At 49.7% G+C, this 24,430-nt stretch overlaps 1 protein-coding gene across 9 annotated transcripts; it reads right to left on the bottom strand.

The window, feature by feature from the left end:
• Positions 1-56: 56 nt before the first annotated feature.
• LOC146037269 (synaptonemal complex central element protein 1-like) lies at positions 57-23,901 on the bottom strand. 9 transcript variants are annotated; one of them, XM_083161307.1, is made up of 9 exons: positions 23,482-23,881; positions 16,932-16,975; positions 11,941-12,000; positions 11,287-11,361; positions 11,017-11,064; positions 9,342-9,396; positions 6,901-6,989; positions 6,563-6,626; positions 5,129-5,195 (listed from the first exon to the last, which is right to left on the bottom strand). In XM_083161307.1, the coding sequence occupies exons 2-7, from the start codon at positions 16,969-16,971 to the stop codon at positions 6,917-6,919; spliced, it is 351 nt and encodes a 116-aa protein (XP_083017433.1). In that variant the 5' UTR covers positions 16,972-16,975; positions 23,482-23,881; the 3' UTR covers positions 5,129-5,195; positions 6,563-6,626; positions 6,901-6,916. The 9 variants fall into 9 exon arrangements, with proteins under 9 accessions (XP_083017429.1, XP_083017426.1, XP_083017431.1 ...); XM_083161303.1 differs by lacking the exons at positions 9,342-9,396; positions 11,287-11,361; positions 11,941-12,000; positions 16,932-16,975; positions 23,482-23,881 and adding exons at positions 57-627; positions 2,375-2,793; positions 4,224-4,313; positions 4,897-5,014 and having other exon boundaries at positions 11,017-11,047; XM_083161300.1 differs by lacking the exons at positions 11,017-11,064; positions 11,287-11,361; positions 11,941-12,000; positions 16,932-16,975; positions 23,482-23,881 and adding exons at positions 57-627; positions 2,375-2,793; positions 4,224-4,313; positions 4,897-5,014 and having other exon boundaries at positions 9,342-9,390.
• Positions 23,902-24,430: the final 529 nt, after the last annotated feature.

Here is a 24,430-nt window from a genome sequence, read left to right as displayed (position 1 = left end):
GGTGTGCCTTGAGGACCGTGGTTGGGAATGCCTGCCCTAGAGTGTCAGAATTTTTCGCGGCACCCCTAGGCCTTATGTTTCTTATTTCAAAATGTATTAAAAAAATTAAGTTAATTATGTTTTTACATCATCCTTATGTTCAATTACGTGGTGATGGATACGATTTGCTTCTATTTGTCCATATATTTTATTATTGGCAGCCACCAGCACTAGTTTGTCTGCTGCTTGGACCATAAATAATTTGAATTGGTCCTGGAAAACCAATCCAAGGCACCCCTGCAAGTGACCCAAGGCACCCAGTTTGGGAATCACTGTAATACAGTACAACTGAATGTTGCTTCTGCTTCACAAAATGATTCAGGCCAAAAAATATCCACCAATGAGGGACCCTCCAAGTCACAAAGCCTTTATTGCTTCATCTACCCCTTCTCCTCACTTAGGTTATGCAGAAGTAGTCAACCCCCTTTAAAATAGGTTATTTCAGAAATAGTTCTTACCCGGCCTGAGGATGAAATCTGCTGAGCTGATCGAGAGCTCAGTACAAAACCGCTGGTGCTCGGTGTATCGTCATGTCCACAGCTCCTGTCATCAGGGAGTCATAATGGTTCTCCACCGGCTCCATTCTCACTGCCAGGGAATATGAAAGGCCTGTGACTACGCGTATTAGGAAGATGAAGGGAGCAGGCCCAGCAATAAGAATAGAATGGACATGTTTGGAGAAGTCCTGGAAGGACTATAGAGTAGTCCTCTAGCCCAGGTGGACCACAGTCCTGATAACATTGGCACGTCATAAGTGCCCCTTAATCTCATAACTAAGAAGACCAGAAATAAGGTGAAATTGAGCGGTATTATGGGAAATACACTGATACATTTCCACCTCTCTTCTATACGCTCATTATATAGCAGATACATACAGGAGAAGATAAAGAATTATGTCAATGCTACAAAGGGGCTGTTGGCCATGTAGTCAGAGGGTCCTGCCACCTGTCCAGCACAGGCTTACCTGGCTGATGATGCCACCCCTGCATGTCTGCAGACCTAACAGCCGGAGAGTCTTTACGTTATTCTGTACTTTCGATAGTGAAAGTGAAACAGACTCCAAAGCAGGAAACTCTTAAAGTGAAAGGAACTAGGTGTTGGGCTGGTGTAATGTATACATGTTCCTGGGTACACATATACAGAGGCCAGGGAACTTGATGGTGCACTTGTATCATGGCTCAGTTACTGGCACGCGGTGCTACGTACATATTGTGGTGCCTTATGGATAATATGTACTCTATGAAGGATGAGCAGGGCTACCAAATGGTTGATGCAATATTTGACGGTGCGACCGATGGCATATCTTTTTATTAGCGGCAAAACCGGTGTTCATCTCAGAATGAAGACCACTGGCTCCAAAATTCAGGCTCATAGCGGCACTAGCCCTTGGCATAGTCTAGTGCTGGTACTGGCATTTTCAGGGGATCTGACAATTTCTTCATTCTAAAATTCTGGTACCCCAACTTCACTTCTAGTTTGGTCGGTAACGTAAAACTACCTAGTAAATATGTAGTTAATACAGATTCCAGAGTTTATCTGGAACAGCTGGCAGTGACAGAGCAAGGGCAGATACTGGGGTGATAATATCACAGTACACATAGACTGAACCAAATCTGTAGGCATTGTACAGAAAAGACGTGACCGTGTATAAATGATACAAGAACTATTAATGTGAGATGAAATGTAAGTTTTTAGAAACAAATCATCACAATATAAAATGAAAGCATGGGTTTATTTTTTTACAATGACATCTGGTGAATGGATCAAAAATATGTACTGTATACAGTTATATCCAACGCAATAAGCATCCAGGCGGCTGAGGTGACGGTGTTCATTATACCAACGCCGGCATCCTGACTACGGCCTGGAGGCCAGCACCAGAATCCCGATATAAATTGGAACGTCGGGGACCGAATCCCAACTGCCGGGATGCCCAGCTGTGAGTAATCAGGGTGGATTAGCAATACGCTGGGGATTGGGGGTTAGGTTTGGGCATGGGGGGGGGGTGTGTTTAGGGTTAGACTGCAGTGAAGGGAGGGGGGCTAGGCAGCTAGAAGGTGGGTTAGGGTCAGGATGAGGGGTAGGGAGTGTTAGGTTTTGGGAAGAGGTGGGGGGGGGGGGGGGGGGTTAGGGTCCGGCTGCGGGGGGGGGGGGGGGGGGTTAGGGTCCGGCTGCGGGGGAGGGAAGGTTAGGTTGTGAAAAGGGGGGATTAGAGTTAAGAACTAGCAGGGAGGTTTAAGGTCGGGCAGCAGGAATCAAGGGTTTTTGGACGGGGGGGGGGGGGGGGGGGGCAGGGGGAGAGTACGTATACTTAACTGACCCCAGTTGGGGTTACCTTCACTGGTATGCTGTTGTCGGTATCTTGGCCACCGGTCATCCGTATGTATCCCCCAACATAACATTGTGTGTATAACAATGTCATATGCATTATACTCATTTACCCTGGTACATGTGATTTTCAGTTTACAAAAGACATCGTCCATTGCTACGAACCACAGACAAACGTTATGCCGGATGAAGTTCCCTTTATTCATGTAACAATGGGTCAGCAACAGAGAAACAGAACTGAAAGGAGAAATGAACTGAGAACATAACACACAGGAACACAATGTAACTTGTATCATGCACCGGACACTAGAGCATAGAAGTAACACGTTATAGCGTCTGCGCTCTCCCTGGCTGCTGGCCACCAACAGAGGAAGCAGCTGCCGGGTAGATGAGGTTCTCTCTGCTGCTTCCAGCTCTGCTTTCAGCCTGTGAGACACAAAGCAGAGGTCACATGAGCAGTGGAGGGTCCCCAGATACACACTGAGCTCCACTGCCTGTATATCAGAGGGGAATGGGGGCAGCAGGAAGCCACAGACTGAGAGTTTATATAGTGGGAGGGCGCAGGATCCCCAGCAGCACAGATTATATCAGGAGATAAGTGATGTGTCAGTGAGGACAGGGCTGTATGTGACAGGGACATGATGTGAGAGGGGAATGGGGGCAACAGGAAGCCACAGACTGAGAGTTATATAGTGGGAGGAGCAGGATCCCCAGCAGCACAGAGTATATCAGGAAATTAGTGATGTGTCAGTGAGGACAGGGCTGCATGTGACATGATGTGAGGGAGGGGAATGGAGGCAGCAGGAAGCCACAGACTGAGAGTTATATAGTGGGAGGAGCAGGATCACCAGCAGCACAGAGTATATCAGGAGATGAGGGATGTGTCAGTGAGGACAGGGCTGCATGTGCCGGGGCAGTGACATGATTTGAGGAGGGGGAATGGGGACAGCAGGAAGCCACAGACTGAGAGTTCTATAGTGGTATGAGCAGGGTCCCCAGAAGCACAGAGTATATCATGAGATGTGGGATGTGTCAGTGAGCACAGGGCTGCATGTGCCAGGGGCAGTGACATGATGTGGGGAGGGGAATGGAGGCAGCAGGAAGCCACAGACTGAGAGTTATATAGTGGTATGAGCAGCGTCCCCAGCAGCACAGAGATGATCAGGAGATGAGTGATGTGTCAGTGAGGACAGGGCTGCATGTGACAGGGGCAGTGACATGATATCAGGAGGGGAATGGGGGCAGCAGGAAGCCACAGACTGAGAGAGTTATATAATGGGAGAGCAGGGTCCCCAGCAGCACAGAGTATATCAAGAGATGAGGGATGTGTCAGTGAGGACAAGGCTGCATGTGACGGGGCAGTGACATGATGTGATGAGGGGAATGGAGGCAGCAGGAAGCCACAGACTGAGAGTTATATAGAGGGAGGAGCAGGGTCCCCAGCAGCACAGAGTATAGCAGGAGATGAGGGATGTGTCAGTGAGGACAAGGCTGCATGTGACGGGGCAGTGACATGATGTGAGCAGGGTATGGGGGGCAGCAGCCACAGGCTGAGAGTTATTTAGTGGGAGGAGCAGGGTCCCCAGCAGCACAGATTATATCAGGAGATGAGGGATGTGTCAGTGAGGACAGGGCTGCCTGCGTTTGACAGGAGTAGTGACATGATGTAAGGGAACAAAAGGGACGTCACAGCCTGAGAGTGAGTGAGACCCCTGTCACACTGATGCTGGACGATTATATATTGTATATCTGTATGTGATAAGCCGATCCAACATCTTGGTGGTTTAAAGTAACTTATGCTGTGCATAGTCTGTACGCCGATCCTGTCCCCGAACTATCGGTGTGTGTTTGTTTACCTGTTATATTTGTCCAGAAGTTCCATGTGACACGCAGTCGCTGTTTCCAGCATGCTTGCGGCAAGCTTGTTTTCTTCCTGAAACAGTTTTCTGTGAGATACACGAGAGAAGTAGAAAAATATTAGAAGCCATATAGAGGCTTCTAAGGGCAGCCATTTTGTCGTGTACTCCATGATTCATAAAAATGTGTTCAATCAATACACAAAGAACCCATGACATTACGTCATGCCTTGCACGTTACTAACCTCCGTCACTCACCCACACATCTCTCAGTGCCTCATACCTCAGTGACGTCAATAGTTCCTAGTTTACAGATATATTACTTCATCACACAAAATGGCTGCCACAACAACAGGCAACAGCTGCACTATTAGCGGGTAGGGCACAGGATGAACCTGGTACATACTTTATACAGAAACCTCTTACATACTGTATTACCCGTCACTGCCCAGCTAAGCACCACGTACATCGCTGTCATCCGGGCCCCTTGTCTGCCAGGGCCCAGGACAAAAGTGCAGATACCCCTCCCCCGATTGCATGCACGGTAGTATGATGTCACTGAAAAACTTATAAAGGGGCATTTAGATATATGTACACAATATAAAACTTGCAAGAAATATAAAACAGTATAATAATCGTTGTAGTTCCAATGGCGGTGTTGGCGTTTCCCTACACTGCGCACGCTGCCTCCTCACTGTGCAGGAACACAGTCTCAGCCGTCAGGACACCTTGGGCTCGCAGACTTTCTTCCGTCTCCTCCACCTCCTTTAGCTTACTGACTTTCTCGCTCTCTGCGGAGTATATGACAGGAGATTCCTATTACACGTTTGCACCCGTCGTTCAGGAGCTAGCAATCAGATTTCCCAGGGATCTTGGCCCAGAGAGTACTGTTGTTCCACACTAGCCTTCCTCCAGAAGCTCCTTCTTCTGCTCCTCCATCTGAGATATCTCCGATGTCAGCCTCTTTGAGTCCTGTAGCAGAAATAATAATAAATGTATTTATATAGCGTTGTCTCCATTGTACAAAGGCATTATAAGGACAGCAAGCTGAAAAACGTACATAAGTGAGGAAGAGCCGCTATACCTAGAGAGACCAGTAAGTGTAATGCAGGGTTGGTGCAAACATTTGGGGTAATAAAGTCTAAGGGTTATATATTCCACCCATGTAAACAATGTAACAGATAAGGCGGCCACCTTGGGCGCGCTGTGTAGAATTACCCTGGGTGGAATACGTCACACCTAGAAGAGATGACACAAGATCGGTGATTGCAGTATCCTACAGCTAGGTGTGGTATCGGGATGCAGTTAAAATCCCGGCGGTCGGGATCCCGGCGTTCAGAATCCCGACACTTTCTCCCTCCGTGGGTGTCCACGACACCCCTGGAGGGAGAATAAATTAGCGTGCCGAGCGTAGCGAGGCACCGGGCCCGCTGCGTGGCGAGCGCAGCGAGCCCGCAAGGGGGGGCGATCCACTTCCCCCCTTGTCGGGATTTCGGCAGTCGGGATTTTGAACGCCGGGATCCCGACCGCCGGGATTTCATACTGAATCCGTGGTATCCCAACATGACCGATAGGTCTGTGTCATTTTCACCCCATCCACGGGCATAGCAGGTGAGGCAGCCATGGTGGGTGAGCTACAGATTGTTACACTGTGGAAGATAAGCCTCTACAAGGTCCTGAGGCCTATATCTATCTATCTTAATCTGATATCTATCTATTTATTTATCTATTCTATTATCTAGCAATTCTATTATCTATCTAATATATACCTGATATCTATCTATCTATATACTACATCTCATATATACAGTATATGTGGTTTCACAGTGAAAGAAATAGATAAGAACACTATTAACCTATAGACACTGAATGCCGCCATTTTGTTGGTGACGGGATGCTAATTGAAATACAGGCCATGATAACACGTTACCTCACATAGGCTACAAGAATGTGGCCTATCCGTCTTATAGCAAACAGCGTCATCACCAGTCACTGGTTTTGGTTATTAATGAAATAGGAGAACAAAATGGCAGCCCCATTACCTCCACAGAGACAACAGATGCCGATCATCTCTCACATAGATGATATGTTGTAAGATTTATTGCAGCCATCGTATTTGTGTGAGTAAAATGAGGATGTCGGAAATACTGGTCTTTAGATAGAGGAACCCCTCATCCAGGCCTCATCCAGGCTTCATCCCTGGCTTCCAAGGCTTCATCCCAGACCTCATCCCACGCTACATCCCAGACCTCATCCCAGGCTACATCTCAGGCCTCATCCCAAACATCATCCCAGGCCTCATTCCAGACCTTATCTTGGGCCTACATTATGGTCCTCACATAAAACGCCGCCAGGGATTTGTGACTCGCCATCAGGTCTTCCATCTGATCTTGAAATTCCATCCTAGGGCAATAGAGAAGAAGCTTAGGTTACCTGGGCAGACATTCTTAATCCAATCGTGACAGACGTTAACGTTACCGCCATTAAAGTCTCAGTTGGCCACATCTGGCTCGATGAAGTTGATAAGAATTCCTAAGAAGGTACCGGTCGGATACACTCTGCTAGTGAGTGGTTCAAGCCAACATTTAAACACAAATACCCCAAAAATATCGTGTGCTTTAACATAAAAACAAATGGACGCAACTCCATTTCTTAATAACGTTTCGGGTTCCCCCACCTCTGCTTTCTCTGCTTCAACTTCTCCTGTTGATTTTGGTTGCCATGTCATCAATGTTCTTCTTAATCTCTTTCGTTTGCTCCTGTAGTCTACACCAAAAAAGAGAATTGTGTCAGATAAATGGATTGCCATCGATGGTATCTAGGACTCAGATGTTCGGGAGCCTCGGGGTAAGTCATCTCACTGGGCACGAGTACTTAGGTTGGAGCCAGAGGCGCTGGAACGTTTTTAGGTTGGGGGGGGCAAGATATAATCTCATTTTGGCGCCCCCTAAATTGCTATATGTTACCCCCGGGCACTATACACACTGGCAGCGGCATATATGCATGGGCATTATACACAGGGCAGCGGCATATATGCGTGGGCATTATACACAAGGCAGCGGCATTTACGCATGGGCATTATACACAGGCAGCGGCATATACACGTGGGCATTATACACCGGGCAGCGGCATATACATGTGGCCAGAGACACCAGGACTGACATTAATCCAGGGGTTGTCATTTACTCGTAAAAAGTGGAAAAAGTGGCAGTGTCACCCCCAAACAGATTTATGTGATTATGTCTGATTATGATAATCAGACATAATTACATAAACCTGTTTGGGTGTGAATCCAGGGGTAAATGACAACCCCTGGATGTGTCAGTCACTGGGGAAGGGAGGGTGAGAGAAGCAGCATTGGCGGGCGCACATCTTCCCTGCCACCCGCCCGGCTATATTACTGATTAATCAGCTGCCCACCCGCCCGCCAGGCATGTTTCGCGACCCCCCCCCCCCCCCAATTTGTAGTAGGTGAGGCTCCTGCTCCGTGAAAAGTGGGCACGGCCCAACATTATACCACACACCGTAATGCCCATTGCACATTTTAGCAAACTTTGTAATACCAATTACACATAAAGCCACATGCCATAATGACAATTACACATAAGGCCACACATGATGCCAATTGCATACTATAGAACACACCGTAATGCCGTCGCATACTAACACACCGCAATGCCCGTCGCATACTAACACACCGCAATGCCCGTCGCATACTAACACACCGCAATGCCCATCGCACACTATTTAACAAATCGTAATGTCCATTACACATTTAACACATAAGTGCCACTTACCTACATGCTCGGTGCCAGGGGCTTCATGCTCGATGCCATGGGCTTCATGCTCGATGCCAAGGGGGACTGAAATTGCTCGTTGCCAAGGGGGACTGAAATTTGCTCGCAGGGCGGGAAGGTGTGAGTAAATGATAGTGCAGAGCAGGGAGGGTGGGAGTGATAGTGCACAGCAGGGTGGGTGAGTGAGGATAGAGTGCACAGCAGGGTGGGTGAGGATAGTGCACAGCAGGGTGGGTGGGTGGGTGAGGATAGTGCACAGCAGGGTGGGTGAGGATAGTGCACAGCAGGGTGAGTGAGGATAGTACACAGCAGGGTAGGTGGGTGAGGATAGTGCACAGGTGGGTGAGGATAGTGCACAGCAGGGTGGGTGGGTGAGGATAGTGCATGGGTTGGTGGGTGTTGGAGGATAGTGCACAGCAGGGTGGGTGGGCGAGGATAGTGCACAGCAGGGTGGGTGGGTGGGCGAGGATAGTGCAGAGATTAGTGCACCCCACCCCACCCACAATCGGCAAAGCAGCAGCGGTGCTTTCCGCGCACCCCCTCCCCCCTGTCGCCGGGGTTGTCCGCTCCCGGCTCCCTGCTGTGCACAGTGCTGCTATTCAAAAGTCACTCACATCTCCCGCTGGACCTCGCTAGCCAATAGGCGCTTGCGGTCCAGCAGGCAATCAACTGGTGGCTACTGGACCGCGAGCGCCTATTGGCTAGCGCGGTCCAGCGGGAGATGTGAGTGACTTTTAAATATACCACGTCTCCTGGGGGCAGCGGGCAGCCGGCGGGGAGCCGCACTGACTTGGGCGTGATGGCTACGCCTGGTATTATCATCCGCCCCCCTCCTATATTACATACCAGGCGCCGTGGCGTGGATGGCTGCTGCTGCTGCCGTCGGGGAGATGTGTAGAAGACGCGCCCGCCAATCACAGTGTATGTGGAGGGATGCGCGGGCAGTGATTGGCTGGCGCGTCTTCTGCACATCTCCCGGCGGCGGCAGCAGCAGCCATCCCCGGCGCCTGGTATGAAATATAGGCGGCCGGGCGGATGATAATTCTTTAATACAGGCGGCTGTAATATGGCGCCTCAGTAATTTTGGGGGGGGCAAGCTGCCCCCTCGCCCCCCCCGTTCCGGCGCCACTGGTTGGAGCAAATCTCTTTTTAAATAATGTGCCTTGCGAGGACATGGAGACAGCAAACTCATAGAGACCAGTCCTGGTGGAAGCTCCGAGACCAGGTCACAACACACTGTCGGTAGATCTTACGTACAATACAGGTTGTGTGGTAACCAGCAGACAGGTACACACTGAGAGACGGATCCCTGCCAGACTACCTCTTTTCTTTCTCAATCTTGGTGTCGCACTGCAGCTTCAGGATCTGGATATATTCTGAAGTGTTGGAAATAAAGTGAGGGCACTCATTTAATTATTACATAAGTGCTGCCGCTACTGCAAACTTGTCTACTTTTGAAAACTAGAATCAGGGAGATTACAGTAGGATGGCTGTCGAGGGGGCGTGTCACACTTTGCCCAAAGGGCCTATCTAGCGCCACATAGGGGCGTGTCTATGCTTTAATGCTTTTTGCTGCAAGATATTTCTTTCCTTCTCCCTCAGCACAGTATTCACGATTAATGTGATGTCTATGCAAAAAAATCCAAATGCAATTTAACCTTGTGTGAATTCATCCTTTAGCATATAAGTAGGTTTTCATTTACTAAATGTTATTTTATTGTGAACACTGCACTGTCTGTAACTGTAGCCACTACCTATATTTAGAGGATGTGCTTTTTTTCTATACCTTTATAGCATTATCCAAATCAGTATGGACACCAGATACTCTAATGAAACAGTTTAACTAAAGAAAGATTACTAGCAAAAAGGCTTACATCCCTAGCAGCAGTATGGTACGGATGAGTGCACACCAGCAGAAATAAGAAGACCCTGTGGCATTATGTGCTGCTGTTTATCCCTCCTGTCTAAGGCCTAGATATCACTAAGGGCGGGATGTTATAACATCCGCGGCCCCCCTTCGCCGGACATCGCATTATTAGTAACGGCATATGCTATAACATATGCCGTTATTCATGCAAGGGACAGCTCTTGCGGTAAGAGCTGTCCCTTGCGATGCGGTGCCGGCACTGGACTTCCGGGTCTGTGACCCGGGAGTCCATCTGCGCATGCGCAGACCCCGGCGCCGGCCGCAGGGCACGCTGGAGGGATCCGTGACGGATCCCTCAAACAGCGCTGCGGTAAGAAGCCCATAGGCTTCTGCAGGGATTCGCCAGCTTTAGCTGGCGATTCCCTCCGCAGCGCTGACACTGCGGAGGCGCCATATAGCATATAGAAATGCGGTAGAAACCCCGAAAATGGGGTTTTTACCGCATTTCTGCTATATAGCATCCCGCCCTTTGGGCCTTATTCTGATCGGTGCGGATTTTACCGCATGCGGACGTCCCGCCGATGTTGATCGTCTGCGCATGTGCAGAGGTCACTCTGCGCATGTGCAGGCGATTTCGCCGCACGTATTCTTTATACGCCGCACAGGGGGCGTAGAGGGGCGTGAGGGGCTACTTAGCCTCATTACCCTATGCATACGCCCCGCGTTTCATGGGCGTTCCCATGCAAACGCGGGGCGTATGCATGGTAATGAAGCCGTGACGCGTGTGTAGGGGGCGGGCATCTGACATCGCCGGATGTCAGCTGCCCGCCCCCATACATGATTTCACACGGACAAGTGTCCGTGTGGTCTTGGGTGGCGGGACCTGGTGGAGCGTGCGGCCCTGCATTCGATGTTCGGCGACCATCGAATGCAGGGGCTGCTCCCAACATGGAGGAGGCGTATCCCCGTCCACTTTCATGCGGACCGCCACATATCCGCATACGGACGGAGGTGGCGATCCGTATGGAAGGCGGGGATTCGCCTGCACGGACATGACCGCATATTTCTGATCGGGCCGCACCGATCAGAATAAGGGCCTAAGTCCTAGAATCCGTTACACAGTCCTCACCTTGCTTTTTCTGAAAAACTTCCTTTAGTCTGCTTTTCTCTGCATGCACTGAAAGATAAATGCCATAATGTATATTACAATCCATAGAGTTTCCTTCCTTGGTGTTAAAACAAAAGCTGTACATACAAATCATTCTGTACATGGGCGGTACATTACATACATCCTGTTTCGTACATACAGCACATACCATATATGCCATACACATGGAATTATTACTGCGTGGTGGTATGGACCATGGTGAGGTGACCCTGGGTGATAATGGACACTTACCTGCCTCCATCTTGGTCTGCGCTGCTGCTATTTGCTGCTCCAACTCTTTGTTCTCCTTCTTCATCTGTTCTCCAGCTGTGTGCAAACAATGCAACAGATGCACTGATTATTACGATTAATAATTATATAGGGATGAGGTTACAAGGGGGGGGGGGGGGGGGAGGCACTTATGGGGGAGGTTTAGTATGCAGGGGGTTAAAGTTAAGCAAAAACGGGGAGAATTTGGGTTAGGATGCCCATCGACCATCGATGATTTGAACTCGATGGTTTATGGTCAATGTGGAATAGTTTTGCCATTGATGGGGGAGAACCAGATGGTAAAATGTTTTTTTCCTTCCCCAAGGGACCGTGACATGGAGCATAGCTCCGCCCCTGATACCCATGATGCCACACCCCCATGTATTGATTGGCCCACTGGCCAATCACTCAAAGAAAATGGATGTTTATCGATAGGTAAAAACATCAATGGTTATCCATTTCATAGTATGCCACTATTGATGGTCAGTTGCACTATTGCCATTGATGGCAATGGCAACGACGGCCATCCCTAGGGAGGGTTAGGGTTATGCACTAAGATGGCAGATGGTTAGGGTTAGGCTGCAGGTAGGGCGGGTTAGGTGTAGAGGGTAATTTTACATGCATAGATCTAACAACCTTTCTGCAACATGTTGATCTTCTTCAGGACATCTTCCATCTGTGGGTCCACATTTCCAGCTGTGTAATGACAATAGAGTGTCAGTGGTGATTGTCTATCTCAATTTGCTATGTAAATTTACATTGTACACACCCAGGGATGCTGAGAGGGGTGTATGACCTGTTGGGGGGGCTGATGTCAGCTGCCCTGTCTACACCACTTTGGTCTATGTGAATTGACATCTCTTATATATTTGGCTACATCTGTCACTCAAAGTGTGTCTGGAGATATAACCCTGGGTGGAGCCTCTGACTCACATGACTGACTCACATGACAGAGAACCAGCCCAGTGAGCCCACAGACAGTGCCAGACACCCTCTGCCTCTCCATGTTACACAGCAAAGACACAGCTACACTACACACCAGGCACACCAGGTGAGCACCCCACACCTCCATACCTCCCAACATGACCCTCTCCAGGAGGGACAGAATGCTCTGTTTGTGGACTTCCATCTTAATTTATGATTGTCATCACCTGTCATTTTAAACAGGGTAATCTCTTATATATTTGGCTACATCTGTCACTCAAAGTGTGTCTGAAGCTGTAATGCTGGGTGGAGCCTCTGACTCACATGACTGACTCGCATGACAGAGAACCAGCCCAGTGAGCCCACCCTCTGCCTCTCCATGTTACACAGCAAAGACACAGCTACACACCAGACACACCAGGTGAGCGCCCCACACCTCCATACCTCCCAACATGACCCTCTAGGAGGGACAGAATGCTCTGTTTGTGGACTTCCATCTTAATTTATGATTGTCATCACCTGTTTTAAACAGGGTAATTGATAAGAAATGTGTTTAAGCACAGGTGATGGTAATCCATAAATTAAAAAGAAAGTCAGAAACAGAGCAATGTATCCTCCTGGAGAGGGTCATGTTGGGAGGTATGCACCTCCCCCCCCCCCTTCACGGCAACCCCACGATTAAATGGCACATGTAAAACACTGACATGGCTATGGTCGACAATGAAAAAGGTTGACATGAGTTTTTGAAGATTTATTTTTCACTTTTTCAATGTTTTCATATTCATTCTCATGTGTCGACATAGGCACCAATGAAGTGCCACACTTATGTCAACATTTACATGTGTTGACCTTTCTGTGTTGATTTTTCTTGTGGCGATTCGCGGCACCCCCCGGCGACCCCCCTCCCGCGATTCGCAGCACACCCCCCCGCAATTGGCGGCGACTCCCGTGATTTGCGGCCCCACCCCGTGACACCCCGCGACCCCCCCCCCACGATTTGCGCCAACCCCCGGGCCCCCCTCCCGTGGTTCGCGGTACCCCCGCGCCCCCCCCTACCGCGATTCCCCCCCCCCCTGACCCCCCCTCCTGTCATTGCGGCAACCCCCCGGGACTCACCCTCCCACGATTCACTGCAACCCCCCGCGTCCCCCCCTCCCACGATTCGCGCCACCCACACCCCCCCGCGACCCCCCCTCCCGCAATTCACGGCATCCACCCACGACCCCTCTTCCCGTGATTCGCGGACACCCCTCACCTCCTCCCACCCCCACTCGCGATTCACGGTAACCCCAGGATTAAATGGCACATGCAAAACACTGACACGGCTATGGTCGACAATGAAAAAGGTTGACATGAGTTTTTGAAGATTTATTTTTCTTTTTTTAATGTTTTCATATTCATTCTCATGTGTCGACATGGACACCAATGAAGTGCCACACTTATGTCAACATTTACATGTGTTGACCTTTCTGTGTTGATTTTTTCTTATCTTGTAGCTATTTTTTTCCAGTGACAACTATGTGCACGTCAACCTACACATGATCAACCAATTCTTTGTATAATATATAACACCTGTTCTGTTTTACTGTAGGTGTTTTAAGTCAGACCTTTTACTGCTACTATTACTGTTTATGTAAATGCATCTGTATGACAGCAACATCCTACCATCCTTCTACAAGAATATATAACCAACTAGGTGATTCATCGTGCCCCCCTCCCGCAATTCACGCCCCCTCCCACGATTCACGTCACCCCCCCGCACACCCCCCTCCCGCAATTCGCAACCTTCCCCCTCCCGCAATTCACGCCCCCTCCCATGCTTTGCGGACCCCCGCCCTCTCCCGTGATTCGCGGACACCTGCGCCCCCTCCCTCCCTTGATTCACGGCACCCCCCGCGCCCCTCCCACAATTCACAGCACCCCTAAGCCCCTCTTTAGTTCCCCCGTATACTCACACACCCCTATCACTACCCAGCTTCCTGCTTTCCTGACTGTAACTTCCACCACTGGGGAGTCGATGACGCTGTTTTGCCCACATGCCCCTATCATGCCTCATAGCCCAGCCTCCTGCTCTCATGCACCCGAACTCCCACCCAGTAGGAGGAGACACTGACTAAGGGCCACCATCCTGTACTCCTGTAGTGCCACGCTGGACCCTCACCCACTGGCAGAAGCTGCACAGTATCTCCCACCCTCCTCTTTAGTCCCCTTATGCCCACACACCCCTATCACTACCCAGCCTCCTGTTTTCCTGTGTCGTGACCTCCGCCAGTGGGGAGCCGCTGACTCAAAAACACCCTACTATACTATTGCACACACACACCTAAACAACATGCACACACAGCACCCACACCCACAAATGTCACTGTACCATCTACACTATCAATGTAAATCTTACTCTGTAACTGCTTTTTAATTACACAAAACAATACACACCCCCTTCCACATCATATGCTCTCTATTTAACACATTTCACCTATAACTCAAGTTGCAATACAGGCATCTTTCATACAATTCTAACCATCTTTTTCATATACAAATGTTCACAAATTAAGGAGGCGCAGCCCCTTACGACGGTGTGAAGAGCGCCCGTAGGGCGCGATGAATCACCTAGTTGATAAGAAGGTGTTTAAGCACAGGTGATGGTAATCCATAAATTAAGAAGAAAGTCCAGAAACAGAGCAATGTGTCCCTCCTGGAGAGGGTCATATTGGGTATGCACCTCGATCCCTCCCCCCCCCCCCATTCACGGCATCCCCACGATTAAATGGCACATGCAAAACACTGACATGGCTATGGTCGACAATGAAAAAGGTTGACAAGATTTATTTTTCACTTTTTCAATGTTTTCATATTCATTCTCATGTCTCGACATGGACACCAATGAAGTGCCACACTTATGTCAACATTTACATGTATTGACCTTTCTGTGTTGATTTTTTTCTCTGTGGCGATTCGCGGCACCCCTGCGACCCCCCTCCCTCGATTTGCAGCACACCCCCCGCAATTCGCGGCAACCCCGGTGACTCCCGCGATTTGCGGCCCCACCCCGTGACACACCCCCTCCTGCAATTCGCGCAAACCCCCGGGCCCCCCCTCCCGCGGTTCACGGTGCCCCCCACGACCCCCCTACCGCGGTTCACGGTGCCCCCCACGACCCCCCCTACCTCGATTCCCCACCCCTGACGCCCCCTCCTGTCATTGCGGCAACCCCCCGCCCCCGCGCCCCACCCTCCCGTGATTCACTGCAACCCCCCCGCCCCCCCATCCCACGATTCGCGGCACCCACACCCCCCCCCCCCGCGACCCATCCTCCCGCAATTCACGGCATCCACCCACGACCCCTCCTCCCGTGATTCGCGGACACCCCTCACCTCCTCCCTCCCCCACCCCCGCGCGTGATTCACGGCAACCCCAGGATTAAATGGCACATGCAAAACACTGGCACGGCTATGGTCGACAATGAAAAAGGTTGACATGAGTTTTTGAAGATTTATTTTTCTTTTTTTGAATGTTTTCATATTCATTCTCATGTGTCGACATGGACACCGATGAAGTGCCACACTTATGTCAACATTTACATGTGTTGAACTTTCTGTGTTGATTTTTTTCTTGTAGCAATTTTTTTCCAGTGACAACTATGAACTATGTGCACGTCAACCTACACATCATCAACCAATTCTTTGTATAATATATAACACCTGTTCTGTTTTACTGTAGGTGTTTTAAGTCAGACCTTTTACTGCTACTATTACTGTTTATGTAAATGCATTCTGAATGACAGCAACATCCTACCATCCTTCTACAAGAATATATAACCAACTAGGTGATTCATCGCGCCCGTGCCCCCCCCCCCTCCCGCAATTCACGGACCCCCCGCGCACCCCCCCTCGCGCAATTCACGCCCCCTCCCACGCTTTGCGGATGCCGACACCTGCGCCCCCTCCCTCCCTTGATTCACGGCACCCCCCGCGCCCCTCCCGCAATTCACGGCACCCCTAAGCCCCTCTTTAGTTCCCCGTATACTCACACACCCCTATCACTACCCAGCTTCCTGCTCTCCTGAACCGTAACTTCCACCACTGGGGAGTCGCTGACGCTGTTTTGCCCACATGCCCCTATCATGCCTCCTAGCCCAGCCTCCTGCTCTCATGCACCCGAACTCCCACCCAGTAGGAGGAGACACTGACTAAGGGCCACCATCCTATACTGCCACGCTGGACCCTCACCCACTGGCAGAAGCAGCACAGTATCTCCCACCCTCCTCTTTAGCCCCCCTTATTCCCACACACCCTATCACTACCCAGCCTCCTGTTTTCCTGTGTCGTGACCTCCGCCAGTGGGGAGCCGCTGACTCAGAAACACCCTACTATACTATTGCACACACCGCACCTAAACAACATGCACACACAGCCCCCCCCACACCCACAAATGTCACTGTACCCTCCACACTATCAATGTACATCTTACTCTGTAACTGCTTTTTAATTAAACAAACAATACACACCCCCTTCCACATCATATGCTCTCTATTTAACACATTTCACCTATAACTCAAGTTGCAATACAGGCATCTTTCATACAATTCTAAACATATTCCTCACAATACAAAAAGTTCACAAATTAAGGGGGCGCAGCCCCTTACGACGGTGTGAAGAGCGCCCGTAGGGCGCGATGAATCACCTAGTGTAATCTGTAATTACCTCCATGCATTTCCTGGACTTGCTTCAGCAACGACTCCATTTCCCTGTATAAGGGAAACAGAGGACACTCAATGATGCACAGAAGAGAGCCATCAACAATTATACCAGAATACCCAGCAGCATCCAGACACTGAGCACAAAAGGAATGGTATTCTGGGTATGTTATGTAGTGTGTTGCTTATTAATTCAGTGCTAGCAATGTTCTTGTGTGCTGCTACCTCTATCACGGCTTATTGCATTGCTCTTCACACATAAGAGCTGATGCACACACCAGTTTTGCATACAGATGCAGCGTATATTCACACTGCTCTGAAGCACAGCAGTGCATACAATGCTTGAATTCCCCCCATAAAGAAGAGGTAGTCTTTTATTATACATATGGATAATACTGAGTGCACAGACCTGTCCTCTGGCTGCAGTAACAATATAAGGTGATGTTAAAACCTATATATTTTGGCCCACTTTTTTAAAATAGCCCCCATCCTCACCACTCCAGGTCCTCTCTCTGCTTTACCCAGCACATCATCTGCAGCTACCTGAGAGAGGACCGAGGACAACCACCCCCACCATCCCACCTCCTGTCAGCCTAGTCTGATTATGTTATCTGCCTATGTTATGTGACCAAGCAGTTACTTAGCCCTTAGCTCTGCAATCGGCTAGGGATGGCCATCGACCATCGATGTTTAGAAAACATTGATGGTTTATGGTCGATGTTGAATAGTTTTGACATTGATGGGGGAGAACCAGATGGTTTCCCACCATCGATGTTAAGTATAGACGAATAGTTTTGTTTTGCTTTTCCTGGGACACGGAGCATAGCTCCGCCCAGGACACCCGTGAAGCCCCGTCCCTGTATTCTGATTGGCCCACAGGCCAATCAGTCAAAGACAATGGATGACCATCGATATGTAAAAACATTGATGGTCTTCCATTGCCTAGTTATGCACCATCAATGGCCAGTTGCACTTTTGCCATCGATGGCAAAGGCAACGGTGGCCATCCATACAATCGGCTGCTTCTCCCTGGCCTGGGAGCACAGACAGGTGCAGCTGAGCTGATTGCACCGCCATGTGACCTCCCCTGCCCTATACATAAAATGGAGAATGATCTACCGGTCAGTCTCCAGAATGGCTGTTGTGTGGTGTGTGGTGTGTGGTCCTGTAATTGGAGTTTGTGATGTGAATTTGCAGAAGACTATAGGCTGGCAATCACAGGGCAATTAAACATATATTACTTCCTGCCTTTATTGGCCTTAGGGCAGTCATGTCCAAACTATGGCCCTCCAGCTGATGTGAAACTACACATCCCAGCATGCCTTGCCCAAAGGCCCGTACACACACATCGATTTGCTTTTGATTCGATGTTAGATTTGATTTTCTATTAGATCTGGCATGAGACATTCCCATTCGATTTGGCATTAGATCTGTACTCTTGCATTAGATATCGAATTTGATATCAAATCCGATATACATTCATGGTACATTGTACACATTCGATTTACTAGATCGAATCAATTCTTTCTTAGCTGCACAGTAGATTTTTCTGTTCGATTTTGTGAAAACGGAAGCGTGCATCGAATCGAATGCAGATCGAAAGTGACACAAAAACCATTCGATTTTATTTTGGATTCGATTTTATTTTGCTTCTATAAGCAATATCGAATCAAAAATCGGGAAAAATGGATGCATGTGTACAGGGCTATAGTTTTAGCATTCCATAATATCAAAACTGTGGCAAGGCATGATGGGACTTGCAGTTTCACAACAGGTGGAGGGCCGTAGTTTGGATATGCCTGCCTTAGGGTTATTTTAGGGGGAATTTGGGATATGGTATTAGGGTCGAGGTAACACAATGGGCGGTATTCAATGTGAATACCTGCGAGGTGCAGCGAATCCTTTTTAGGATTCGCTGCACATTCGCCACGTTCCGGAGCCAGCGGGCTCCGGTATTCAACGTGTCAGGGGCTCGCTGCCCCTGACAGGCGAATATGAGCTCCTGCGGCGATTGCCGCAGGGAGCCTGAGGACGGTGCCAGGCAGAGAGATGGAAGTCTCTCTGCCTGCCCCTGAACGTTTGTGGGGGGCAGGTGGGCTCCCCGGGTGCCAGGCAGCACAGGCTGCCCCCCGGGGGTGCCAGCAGGGGAGTGTATATTCACTACACACGATCGTAACGATCGAGTGCAGTGAATATATGAATATGTAATGAGCGTCTCGGCTCCGGCGCCCCCTGCTGGCTGCTGTGTAAAAAAAAAAAAAAAAAAATATTTTTTTAAAATTAAATATATATTCATGTGCTTACAGCACATGAATAAAAGTAGCATGCCCCTCCTCAGAATAAAATTCCCGATTTTTTTACACCAATTGTGAAACACAAAACACTTTATTTTAAAAGTTCACCTTCCACTTCACCATAAAAAGATAGCGATTGCTACTCGGTGAATCATGGCGAAAAAAACCTTCAAATGTATTTGCCATGTGGTCATTGAATAGGGTGATTCACCGTTTTTGTCAAAAATTCGCCAAACAGCACAAATTCGCCATAAAAACATGGCGAATCAGGCTCATTGAATACCGCCCTTTGGCTTAACCTATTAGGGTTAGCTTAGGGGTTTTGGTTGAGATATTACACATAGGGACTCAACAAATAATGTAAGGGGCATGAATCGGAATGCGACCGCCACCTCTATAATCCGGCCCTGATGTCTATTTCCAGGCTTCTAACTAGTATTGGTATAAGGAAATATGTAACAGTAATCTGCATACACATATGTCCTTTTATGCTGTGGCTTCAGCCACGGTAAATAGCTGCAGGTCACCAGGCGTCTTATTCCCTCAAAGTCTGCATTTTATTTACATAAGTAAAATAACTGGAATCAACAAAACTGCATTCTACAAACCATCCACTAGATGGCATCCTGCAGTTGCATCCATACTCGCCTACCTGCCCCTCTCCATTAAGGAGAACATGCTCTGTTCCTGGACTTCCCTGGTAATGTATGATGGTTGTCACCTGTGGTGAGCTAGGTCAGTGGTTCTCAACCTCGGTCCTCAAGGACCCCCAACAGTGCACGTTTTCCAGGTATCCACACAGAATCACAGGTGAAATAATCATCTCCACCTGTGATCTTTTAAAATGTTTCAGTGAATAACGAGTGCACCTGCCGTGTGACCTGGAAAACGAGCACTGTTGGGGGTCCTTGATGACTGAGATTAAGAACCACTGAACTAGGTAATTGATAAGAAAGATGTTTCACACCACAGGTGATGGCAATCATTCATTACCAGGGAAGTCCAGGAACAGAGCATTTTCTCCCTCATGGAGAGGGTCAGGTGGGCATGTATGGCATCCTGTATAAGGGACTACAGGCCTAATTACTTGCACATCGGAGCATGCGTGGCCCCTGCGGCCCATTTGCACAAAGTATCAAACTGCAGTCTGACTCCAAGTGAAAGTATGAGGCAGTGAAGTAACGTTGGGAGGGTGTGGCCCGGACAACGCAGACATGTCCAGAACATTTTTGCGGCAGTTCGGGGAAGCTGCGTGACATCCTCCGCAGCAAATGCGACTTGTAAAATGATGATCCTGGCCCGTTTGAGAAAACCAGAGAACACAGAGGAAATCTATGTATACACATGTGAAAACATGTAGCCTCCACACAGATATTACCTTGGTCAGGAATTTACATCAGGACTTGGCAATGCTACACCAGCTGTGCAGCCCCAGATAGCCCTTTTTTGCCCTTTTGGGGATTACCGGTAGATATTATAGGTACTCTTTACCTAGAACGACCAAAAAATCGCATGCATCGATTACCGCGATTTCACATAGGGAACAATGTTAAATGGCCCAATTGACCCGATTTTACATAGGGAACAATGTTAAATGGCCCACAGAGCCCAAATAGGCACCCTCAAGTGTGAAATGGCCCCCCCAATTGTTAACGCCACCCCACAATCAACGTCAACCCGAATTGTGGCGAGCGCAGCGAGCCCGCGAGGGGCGGCGGTACGCATCCTCCGACATTTTCATACCCCCACTATCCACGTCGGCGTGGAGTTGTGAATAGAAAGTGTGGTATCCACAGGTATCCGCGTCCCCTCGCGGGCTCCACAGGTATCCGCGTCCCCTCGCGGGCTCCACAGGTATCCGCGTCCCCTTGCTGGGCTCGCCACGCTTCGGGCTCGGTGGCTCGCTGCGCTCGCCACACTTTCTATTCTCAACTCCACGCCAACGTGAATAGTGGGGGTATGAAAAGGTCGTAGGACGCGTACCACCGCCCCTCGCGGGCTCGCCACGCTTCGGGTTGACGTTGATCGTGGGGTGGCGTTAACAATGGGGGGGGGCCATTTACACACACTTCAGGGTGGGTATTTGGGGTCTGTGGGCCATTTAACATTGTTCCCTATGTGAAATCGGGTCAATTGGGCCATTTAACATTGTTCCCTATGTGAAATTGCGGTAATCGCGTCGGTCGCATTGCATGCGATTTTGGTCGCATGCGATGCGACTGACGCGTTTTACATTTTAACATGTATTTCTATGTGAAATCGCGGGCATCGCATCGGTTGCATCGCATGCCATTATAATGGCATGCGATGTACATGCGATGCCCGCGATAGGCACCGTTCTAGGTAAAGAGAACCAATATTAATGTAACGGGAGTTATCCCTGCTAGATTTTAACTGTAATGTGCCTCCACCCAAGCCTCAAAGGTTATGTGCCTCAGAAGTAGGCTTGGGACAATCCACTGAGGTCAATTAATATGCAATGCTAATCGATATAGCGATCACTATGGACACGCCCCTAATAGGGCAGCCCATCCATGGCACCGCCCCCTTCCCGTGACAGGGTGCTGCTCTAGGAGGTAACTGGGGAGTCCTGTGACAGGGTGCTGCTCTATGTCGTAATTGGGGAGTCCAGTGACAAGGTGCTGCTCTATGTGGTAATTTGGGAGTCCTGTGACAGGGTGCTGCTCTATGCGGTAATTGGGGAGTCCTGTGACAGGGTACTGCTCTATGTGGTAATTGGGGAGTCCTGTGACAGGGTACTGCTCTATGTGGTAATTAGGAGTCCTGTGACAGGGTGCTGCTCTATGTGGTAATTGGGGAGTCCTGCGACAGGGTGCTGCTCTATGTGGTAATTGGGGAGTCCTGCGACAGGGTACTGCTCTATGTGGTAATTAGGGAGTCCTGCGACAGGGTGCTGCTCTATGTGGTAATTGGGGAGTCCTGCGACAGGGTGCTGCTTTATGTGGTAATTGGGGAGTCCTGCGACAGGGTGCTGCTCTATGTGGTAATTAGGAGTCCTGTGACAGGGTGCTGCTCTATGTGGTAATTGGTGAGTCCTGTGACAGGGTGCTGCTCTATGTGGTAATTAGGAGTCATGTGACAGGGTGCTGCTCTATGTGGTAATTGGGGAGTCCTGCGACAGGGTGCTGCTCTATGTCGTAATTGGGGAGTCCTGCGACAGGGTACTGATCTATGTGGTAATTGGGGAGTCTTGCGACAGGGTGCTGCTCTATGCGGTAATTGGGGAGTCCTGCGACAGGGTGCTGCTCTATGCGGTAATTGAGGAGTCCTGCGACAGGGTGCTGCTCTATGAGGTAATTGGGGAGTCCTGCGACAGGGTGCTGCTCGATGTGGTAATTGGGGAGTCCTGCGACAGGGTGCTGCTCGATGTGGTAATTGGGGAGTCCTGCGACAGGGTGCTGCTCTATGTGGTAATTGGGGAGTCCTGCGACAGGGTGCTGCTCTATGTGGTAATTGGGGAGTCCTGAGACAGGGTGCTGCTCTATGTGGTAATTGGGGAGTCCTGCGACAGGGTGCTGCTCTATGTGGTAATTGGGGAGTCCTGTGACAGGGTGCTGCTCTATGCGGTAATTGGGGAGTCCTGCGACACGATGCTGCTCTATGTGGTAATTGGGGAGTCCTGCGACAGGGTGCTGCTCTATGTGGTAATTGGGGAGTCCTGTGACAGGGTGCTGCTCTATGTGGTAATTGGTGAGTCCTGTGACAGGGTGCTGCTCTATGTGGTAATTAGGAGTCATGTGACAGGGTGCTGCTCTATGTGGTAATTGGGGAGTCCTGCGACAGGGTGCTGCTCTACGTCGTAATTGGGGAGTCCTGCGACAGGGTACTGATCTATGTGGTAATTGGGGAGTCTTGCGACAGGGTACTGCTCTATGTGGTATTTCGGGAGTCCTGCGACAGGGTACTGCTCTATGTGGTAATTAGGAGTCTGTATAGACAGAATGGATGACTTGTTGATGTAGGAAACGCTTTGGACTGCTGATAACACCTTACCCAATATGATTTGTGGTGAGGGTTACCCTAATGTCCTTTTGTTACCTCAGGATATTCCCTCTGCCGGCAGCTACACTGATAGTCTCTTGTCCAAACTCTGTCTCACTACCTCAGTCACTGTATACTGGTCCTGACAAAGAATTCAGGACTGGTCAGCTGCAGGCAGGGAAAGGGTGCAGAGCAGGACCTCCTAATCAGCTGCCCCCCTGTCACCAGGCTGCTGTACTTCCTCACAGGATGGTTCCTCACCTCTATTCTCTCCTTTCTCTAGTGACAGTCCCTTCACTGCACAGCGGCCTGTCAGTCCCTCACTATGCTGCTCCGAGCTGTTCCTCTCAGGACTCCTGCCAAAGGTCACACGCTGACCCCTCTGACTGACTTTCTGCTGAGGGGAGGGGCTAAGGCTCAGATGTTTGCCACCCAGCACTCACTCCATCAGGGAGCCTATAAAAGCACAAAGTCCCAGATCCTACCTCTGCCAATGGTGCATGGGCTCCTAACAATCCTTTAATGTCATTAATTGAAGCACCAACCAGTCACATGGTGTCCTTTGTTTAACAGGAAAATGCCTATAAATGTGACCATAGTTAAAATGGCCGCGGGAGGGCTGGTGCGCATGTGCGGCCACACGCAGCACCTCCCGCGGTGCTTTCAGCCCGATTCACAGAGCTGACAGCTTCGGCTTCTGCTTCCTCCTAGTGCGGCTGTTCTCATGGCTGACAGCAGGGGGAGCTGGCTGTGGAGGCAGAGTGCAGCTCAGCTCCTCTCAGGCTGTACTCCATGTGACCGGGGGATGCAGGAAGTTTGCTCAGAGCCTGAAGCAAGCAGGGAAGGGGTGAGTGTTAAATGCCTAATGATTTTTTATACTGGCATTTGCTCTCCTGATATTTGCATGAGAGGGGAGTGTGTGTGTCTGTGTGCTATATGTGTCAGTGTGTACATTATGTGTGTGTCTGTGTACATGCTGTATATCAGGGTTGCCGACCCTCCCGGAATTTCCGGGAGTCTCCCAAAAATCGGGACCCCCTCCCAGCCCCCCGGAAGGGTGGGCAACCCTCCCGGATTCAGGGGGGACCCCCGCTGTCCCCTGGATCGCGGCATTAAAATGCCGCAATCCTCGGGGCTCAGAGGAGGGGGCGGAGCTAAAACGACACAATCGCGTCATTTTAGCCCCGCCCCCTCCACGGAAATCTGTTAA

The sequence above is a fragment of the Crinia signifera genome, chromosome 9 (genome assembly GCF_055691185.1).
Source record: "Crinia signifera chromosome 9, ASM5569118v1, whole genome shotgun sequence".
NCBI classification, from domain to species: Eukaryota; Metazoa; Chordata; class Amphibia; order Anura; family Myobatrachidae; genus Crinia; species Crinia signifera.
This window is presented reverse-complemented; position numbering and strand designations above follow the sequence as displayed.